This window comes from Vitis vinifera, chromosome 15 (assembly GCF_030704535.1).
Source record: "Vitis vinifera cultivar Pinot Noir 40024 chromosome 15, ASM3070453v1".
Classification (NCBI taxonomy): domain Eukaryota; kingdom Viridiplantae; phylum Streptophyta; class Magnoliopsida; order Vitales; family Vitaceae; genus Vitis; species Vitis vinifera.
This window is the reverse complement of record NC_081819.1, coordinates 2,899,938-2,908,588: the sequence shown is the minus strand read 5'-3', so window position 1 is coordinate 2,908,588 and position 8,651 is coordinate 2,899,938. Positions and strand designations below refer to the sequence as shown.

Sequence of the window (8,651 nt, the reverse complement as noted above, 5' to 3'; positions counted from 1 at the left end):
CGGCAATATGTGATGCAGTCTGGATTTTATGGTGTATATCGTGTCGGACATAACTCATTCCACCCGAACGGAAATTCTCACTCATTCCACCCGGATGTCTCACATCCGGAATTCTTTTCCGCCGACATTCCACCCGGGTGTATCACATCTGGAATTTTGTCGGCTAACGTTCTACCTTATCCGGATGTCTCACATCTGGAATTCTTCTCCGCCGACATTCCACCCGGGTATCTCACATTCGGAATTCTTCTCCGCCGACATTCCACCCGGATATCTCACATTCAAATCATACTTAATAATAAATAACCTAAAATCATAATCATTGGCATTAATTTTCATATGAAAAAATAAAATTTTAAAATAATATAAACAATTTCTTTAGTTATTTTAAAATTTAAAAATAATATGAATAAATAATTTTCTTTAGTTCATATGTGAAAATATTTGTAAAACAAATAAATATTTTATTTACCATAAATATATAAATTTTTATGGGAATGCATGTAGACCAAATATATATATATATAGTCGTAACGAAAAAATTTGTGAAAAGCAAAGTTCTAAAATCCCATACTTTTTTACACATGAGTTCCCCTTAAAAATATTTGTGAAAATTACAACATAATTGTAATTTTGATAAAAAAAATATTTTAAAAATAATATTAAAATTACAACACCATTAAAATAGATGCGGATTGAAAATAATTGTAAAACCACAGTTACAAACTGTGGTTTTATGGTTATTTTGATAAAAAATAGTTTAAAAATAATATTAAAATTACAACATTATTAGTAAAACCACAACACCATTAGTAAAACCACAGTTAGTAACTGTGGTTTTATGGTTGTTTTGATAAAAAAATATTTTAAAAATAATATTAAAATTATAACACCATTAAAATAGGTGCGGATTAAAAATAATTGTAAAACCACAGTTACTAACTGTGATTTTAAGGGAAATTGTAAAACCACAGTTTGTAACTGTAGTTTTAAGGATACTTCTTTTAAAACTACAGTTAGTAACTGTGGTTCTAAGAGAAATTGTAAAATCACAGTTTGTAACTGTGGTTTTAAGGAAATTTCTATAAGTTTTAAAACCACAGTCACCAACGATGGTTTTTTATACTTAAAATCCATGTGGATACTTACGTGGATAAAGAAGACTATTTTGACAAATATTTTGAAATGGATACTATTCTTATCATTTTTTTTTTACAAATAAATTATTTTGGTCTTAAACTCCTATATTTGGATAATCCTTAGTATATTTCTAAAAAAGAATTTATAATCATTTTTTTTAATTATTGTGAAAAAAAATAAAATTTATGCACTACAAGAGAGAGGATAGTCATATATCAAGAGCAATGCTGCATCTTCTTCACATTTTGTAGTTGGATATCAGTTTTGGGAATGCCCAAAATTCTACTCGGGCATTAAAATTTGGATCAATACAAAAATCCATAAACAATTTCTAATACTCTGCCAAATATGTCCCAACAAAAAGAAAAACTTCATTGCGTTTCAAGTTGATATATGTGATATACATATTCATGAATAATAAATTTATTCTTTTTTATTAAAACAAATAATTTTGATTAAAAAAGTTACTTTTGTAATTAGAAAAAAATAAAAATTACTAATAAAATGTATTGTAAAATAATATTAATATATACAAATTATTTTCTATATTTAACAACATAATATAACTGTTTATTTATAAATTTTAAATAGCTTAATCATAAATATTATTAATAAACAAATGAAAACTTTCTTATTAAATTATATATTATAGAACGTTCTTCAAATAATACTAAATTGTGAGATTTTATACTTTTTTTTAATAGTAAATATTAGATTGAATATAATTTTTATTTTAAAAAATATCCAATATTGAAATAAAATTTATTTTCATTTCATTTTTATTCTTTTCATAAGCTAAATATAAACATTTCATGACATATGCCATGAGATAAGGTGCTTTGAATTGGATAAAATACTTAAAAATATCATATCCCATTAAAAATAATATATATAAAATGCATATAACTTTTAAAATATATAATAAATCATAAATCAAGATTACATAAAATAAAATTACCAAAAAAAAAAAAAAAGTTGGTCTAGCTTGATGAGGCATGTGGGAACATGTTGTAAAACCGCTCGCTACATGCAAGTACCAATGATGTATAATAGTTCCAAGATATACCACAATTAGCTCACAATAGTATCTTCTCTACGAATACAATCAAATTGCTTAGAAAAATATGTAGATTTAAGATGAAAAGATACAAAAAAAAAACAATGAGATATGGAGAATAGAAGAATAATATGTAGATAAGGGAAGAAAAAGTAGAACCCATCAACAATCAAATTGCTTAAAAAAAAAAATGAAGATTTAAGATGAAAAGATACAAAAAAACAATGAGATATGGAGAAAAGAAGAATGATATGTAGATATTTTAGGATAATTTCAAAGGTAAATTTCGTCTTTTTTATTGAATAAAAGATGATGTTTGTGCATATAATGGATAATAATAATAAGGCTCATAAATCCCCAATTGTTAGAAATATTTGAGCTTATTGAATTACATATTAAATTATAATTTTTTAACCTTAAAAATAATTGACTTTCCAAATTAAATGAAATATATTATAATTATCCTATTTTTAAATTCTTGAAGTTTTAAACTTTTAAATATCAGATTTTCAACCATCCCTCATAAAGTTTAAAATTTTATAAATAACAGCAAAGACAATAAATAATAAAAGGAAAGAATTGAGTAACTTTATACTATACAATTACTACAGACGCCTTTCGAACTCAAACATATACTTAGTGTTGATATTAGTTCCTTGAACTAGACTTCAACCAATCACACACATAATATTATTATGAGACTAAAAATTATCACAAAGTATTTAGTACCCTCCAATTTCTAAAAATACATTAACGTTATAAATATTCATATTTTATATTATATTTTCAAATTCAACTCTCACATTTGAGAACATAAAATAATTTTCATATCATCATATAAATAATTTTTTTTCTAAGTATATTTATATAGTCTAAAATTATCTCAGTAAGTCAATTGTAATAGAAAATATTCTATCTTATTGAGAATGCATTTAAATTTTTTATTATTTAAAGTATAGTTTTATTTTAAGAGAATTACCTCAAATCTTTAGTTACAAAACATTATGAATTATTTTTTAAAAAATACTTTTAAATTTGGTGAAAGTAACGATTTTTCTACTGGTCGATTGTTTTGTTAGAAGTGATTTGTAAATGCTCTCACAATTACTATGAATTTATTGGCTTTTCAAAAATTGAAATATATTTCCTTCTTACATGCTCATCAACATTCAAACCAGGCTAATGACATTCAAACTCTCTACTATGTCGGATCAGTTGACCATTAGCTACTTAGATTTTTTCTTGGTACCTACCATTTTGGTGGTGACATGAACATCATGACCCACCAAACCCCACCAACTTACCAAGCTACTCCCACCATATCAGTCCACCTCTCATCAGAAAAACCCTAAATCCATCTGTCGCTCCCTGATAGTGCCACTTTTGTCAGTAGTTTCAAACTTCTGTGCCACCAAACACAGGGTCCCCAAAAGGACACCAAATTCCAGGGCTCTCATTCACAAATCTCCTCCATAATCTTCATCTCCTTGCTGTTTTACTTGCAGAGCCTCTCAAAAGGTAAAAATCTACAGCACAAATGCTGACTTTGAATCTTGTTCCTTGTAGCAATATCACTTTATCCAAGCCAAAAAGCCATCAGTACTCTATAAATGCTCTCCACAGGGCTCAGAACCAAGGTGACTTCCACTTGCCTAGGGGTCTGTTCAACAAGCCCAAGTCTCAGGTAATCTCAAACTTGAGTAGAATCCATGGATACCCTTTTGGGTTTTGTGCAAAACCCAGTTCTCAGATCCATGATACAAGCGCAAAGATCAAATCTTTGGACACAACGGGTGAGCACCCATCTGGGGTTGGTGCAAAGCCCAGATCTTGGGTTGCTAAAGCTGCTGAGTTTGAGGGGGAAAGTGAAGTTTCCAAGCCTAACAAGACCCTTCAACTTGGTATTGTGTTTGGGATGTGGTATTTTCAGAATATTGTGTTCAATATCTACAACAAGAAGGTGTTGAATCTGTTCCCCTTTCCATGGCTTCTTGCCTCTTTTCAGCTATTTGTTGGGTCTGTTTGGATGCTCATTCTCTGGTCTTTTAAGCTCCAGCCATGCCCAAAAATCTCAAAACCTTTCATTGTTGCTCTTCTTGGGCCTGCACTGTTTCACACAATAGGCCACATCTCCGCCTGTGTTTCTTTCTCTAAGGTGGCTGTCTCGTTCACCCATGTCATCAAATCTTCAGAACCAGTTTTCTCAGTCATTTTCTCAACCATTTTAGGTGATAACACCTACCCTTTACGTGTCTGGCTTTCAATCCTCCCCATTGTTCTAGGTTGCTCTCTTGCCGCTGTCACCGAAGTCTCCTTCAATTTGCAAGGCCTGTGGGGGGCTTTGATCAGCAATGTGGGGTTCGTTCTTCGCAACATTTACTCAAAGCGAAGCTTAGAGAGCTTCAAGGAAGTGAATGGGCTGAATTTATATGGTTGGATCAGTATAATTTCATTGCTGTATCTGTTTCCTGTGGCAATTTTCGTTGAAGGGACTCAATGGATTGAAGGGTATCACAGAGCAATCCAAGCAGTGGGAAAACCAACCACATTTTATATATGGGTGATGTTGTCCGGGGTGTTTTACCATCTCTACAATCAGTCATCATATCAAGCACTTGATGACATTAGCCCACTGACCTTCTCTGTTGGAAACACAATGAAGAGGGTGGTAGTGATTGTAGCCACTATTTTGGTGTTCAGAAATCCTGTTAAGCCTTTGAATGCGCTTGGATCTGCCATTGCGATTTTTGGGACTTTCTTGTATTCGCAGGCAACATCCAAGAAAAGCCCAAAGAAAATTGAAGGTGAAAAGAGTAGTTAAAATGAAAGTTCAATTGGTCTCTTTACGATTTATTGATTGTAATTGATGGGATTTGCATATCTAGACTTGTTGCTTTTTTCAGGGATGTGGAATTTGATCAACTCTCCTAAATTGTTTCTTGTGTTTTGTGCTCTCTATTTGATATGATCGTTCTCTGAGTTGTTCTGCTACCATTACAATTTTGATGTTGTTTATATTCACACTATGAGCGAACAAAGAAGCAAATAAGATTTAAATGTTGCAATTTGATTATAATTTGCATAAGCATAGCACGACTTAGTGCCTGTGGTTGCAGCAAAGTATGGTGGTGTTTCAAGTTCAATTTGATCTTCTTATGAGCAAAACATGAAGATGAAGTACAAGTTCATATTTGAATTCAAAGCATTGGGCATGGTTGTGATGCAGACTTATGAAACTTGTTTCCACAGACGGGCTTAATCTATTATCAGTTGTCAATTTCAACATCAAACTATGGCATGAGTCTGTCACAGGACACATGCATTCTTCAAAGAATTTTGCCACCAATGCTTATTGCCTGACCTTTGCTTTGCTTGAACTCGAGTTGTTTGGGAGCAATTTTTCCGTTTGTCAATCTTACATTTGTCTCTGGTGGTGGCACTATTTCCATTTCTGTTAGCTAGCAAGAGCCTGGAGCTGTGTATTTTCTTTAACTTTTGTCATTGTTCACTGGGACTTGGACAGTTACTACAGTGAAGAATCAAAGCGTTTCTTCAACTAAATTATACCCTGGTTGGACAGTAAATTTAATTTTCACTTTTGGCTTTCATTAGAGGATCAAAATCATTGTGTCACCCTGATTGAATTCTTTCTCAGGAGAAATAATTGGCCATGAATTCAGCCTATATTTGGCTAGTATTTAACTGGTATATCCTATCTATTATATCAAGATTGCCATCAACGTCTAAAATTCAGTTCCACCTTTTTTAGTTTTTCTTAGGAAACTACTGAAACCCCTTGAGCAGCATCTTTGAGGACTGACCCATGTCAAAGATCGCTAGAACAGCTTGTGAGGCTCTACAGAAGGAGAAAGGAAAGTCTCGAAGTCCATAACTTCCCCAAACTTAGCTTTGGTTTAGATCTCTGGTGATATGGAAGTCTTGGCCTTCAACATCTATAACAAAGTCTTGAACCTCCCCTGTTTTCAAGGCTTGTAGTCTCGGCTTCTTTCTGTGCATTAAGACTACTGTCAATAAATGTTTTATTCTCATTCAAATCTGGCGGTCCATCATCTTAATAATGCTTTTCTTGTCCCAATAACAACTTGTTTTGCAGGTGCTTTCTATTGAGCTGTATGGAGATCTTATGTCGAAAAAATTCACCCTTAATATATAATATGTATTAAACATATACATAGTTAACCAACTCACTAACCAACCGGACAAACTCACCCTTAATATATAATATGTATTAAACATATATATATATAGTTAAACTGATTATATAAAGAAAATGTTAAAAGAATATTTTAAAGAGTAAATTAATTATAATTATTTTATAATTAAAGGCAAAATTTTCTTTTAATTGATTACCAAAAATATAAAACTTATATAATTTTCTTCATAATGTTTTTAATATCATTAATAATTAATAATAAATTAAATATTAAAAAATTATACATATATCATAATTTATTTTATATTATTTAATATAATTGAATTAAATGGATCATAATTTTAATATTAATATATATTTCAAATTTAAACATATTATAATCAAATATCATAATATTGTATGTAATTTAATAATAAATGTACACTTATAAAATTCATATTTTTATCGATGCATATGATATTATTATCAAATATGATAAATCATATTATATATATATCAAAAAATAAAACAATTTAAAAATATCAATATACTTCTAATTATATTTTTACTAAATTTTTCTTATATTTTTATAAATTTTAATTAATTTTAGGTTTATCGATATTTTTTTTCAAAATATCCGTAAAATCGAAGTACCGATATGTTTGTAATTACCGACATTTTCATCCTTGATTATATCTTGAAAAATGTCGTGAAAGCCCGAAAACATGAACTTTTGTTACGAATGGGAGGGGTGCGCCAGGCCCGAGCAATAGTGCAACTTAAGGGCGACGCATGAGGACCCCAATAGCAAGCTATTGTGGTGGGACCTCCCCCTAAAAAAATTAATTCAATATCATGTGGGACGATATCCCACGTATCATTAAACTGATAAGAACAGATACTACACTTGATCTTACCCAAAAGGCCGAGAAAGATATGCTTTGTATGGTCTCTTGGTCGTCCTTTTATATTATGTCAGCTGCACTTTTTGTCTCTTTGTTAGTCAACGTGGGACATAAGGTATAGAGTGTAGTACAACTTACATCTGCATTTGCTAGTAAAGCGAAGTACACAACACACTTACAAATACTAACATAAATAACACCCGCTAATGTAATTTGAAAATAATGTAAGGTTTTGAAATAAAGACAAATGGAATATATAATTTATTATGGGTTTTTTTTTTTTCATTTTAATACCCATTCATCCTTTTATATTTTCTATTTCCTTAATTTTTAAGCATAGAAATATGTGAAATTACTCATATACCCTCATCTTTTTGTGTGTCATTAATTCTCTCAAAATGCTAACCCAAATTGGCCTCCTTCTTTTAAGGGAAATTGAAAGTAAAGAAGACAAGAAGGGAATGGAAGTAGTAGACGAAATGGAAAGGCAACAAATGTAAAGGGTGATGATGTATGTGTGAAATTTTTTTTCTTCAACCACCTTGAATTTAATAAAGATGGGAGCCGCATCACTTTTTGTTTTTTAAAGGGTACAATGTGTAATGATTTACAAAGACAACATAATATAAGAAATGTTTGACCGAAGTGATAGGGGAAGGGCCTCAAAGATCTCTATAAATTAATCAATTGGAGGGATTTTACGCTAAAAAGAATGGACACATCAAAATACAATTTATGACTTTTATGCATGAGTGAGAACGACGAGCATAGAGCCTATGACATTGGAAAACAAAAGTAAAGGTTTCGAAGAACAAAGATTAAAAAAGACTTCGGTTGATGGATGACCTTGGTGTCCATGCCAGTTGTGACTTTGCCTTCTTATTCCATTATAGCTAATGGGGTGATAATGGTGGTAGACTAGGTTGAAAGCCACTCATAGACGTTGCCCCCATTCATTCCGTGTCCCAACAATGCCCTTGTGCTCGGAACCTTAACAACAAAGCAGTTAGTAAAAAATTCAACAAAGGTACTGTTGTGTTTGCAAAATTGAGAAATGTTTAATAAATTTTTGTGAATTTAAGGAGCATAAAAAATAGTTTGCAAGGTAAAGATTTTGGAAGGAGTTTTTAAAGTAACAATTGTTATATGTGTTATAAGAATGCTGTTAGAGGGGCTTGGTGACTCAAATTATTTTTTTGTTCGACCTGAAAGGTTTGCAGTAGAACATACGTAGTGAAAAAAAAATTATGGATTTTTTGGGGGGCCTGTGGTGATGGCGGAGGGATTAGATCGATAGTGTATAGGATTTAGGGTTATGCAGTGGTCGTTTATACTCTCTCTTGTTCAAATTGATGAATGGTAGTTTTTCATTCATACTTTCTTTCGTTCATGTACA

General features: G+C 31.1%; 1 protein-coding gene and 1 non-coding gene across 2 annotated transcripts; one reads left to right on the top strand and one right to left on the bottom strand.

Annotated features, from left to right (window-relative positions):
- Window positions 1-3,452: 3,452 nt before the first annotated feature.
- On the top strand, window positions 3,453-5,176 carry LOC100265967 (xylulose 5-phosphate/phosphate translocator, chloroplastic). Its single transcript, XM_002264700.5, has one exon. The coding sequence runs from the start codon at window positions 3,735-3,737 to the stop codon at window positions 5,016-5,018; it is 1,284 nt and encodes a 427-aa protein (XP_002264736.2). The 5' UTR covers window positions 3,453-3,734; the 3' UTR covers window positions 5,019-5,176.
- Window positions 5,177-7,096: 1,920 nt separating this feature from the next.
- Window positions 7,097-7,288, bottom strand: LOC132255244 (U2 spliceosomal RNA). Its single transcript, XR_009467907.1, has one exon. It is a non-coding gene; the product is annotated as a U2 spliceosomal RNA (small nuclear RNA).
- Window positions 7,289-8,651: the final 1,363 nt, after the last annotated feature.

Excerpts from the sequence above, each read along its gene's own strand:
- LOC100265967 (XM_002264700.5), top strand. The coding sequence starts at position 3,735 with ATGCTGACTTTGAATCTTGTTCCTTGTAGCAATATCACTTTATCCAAG.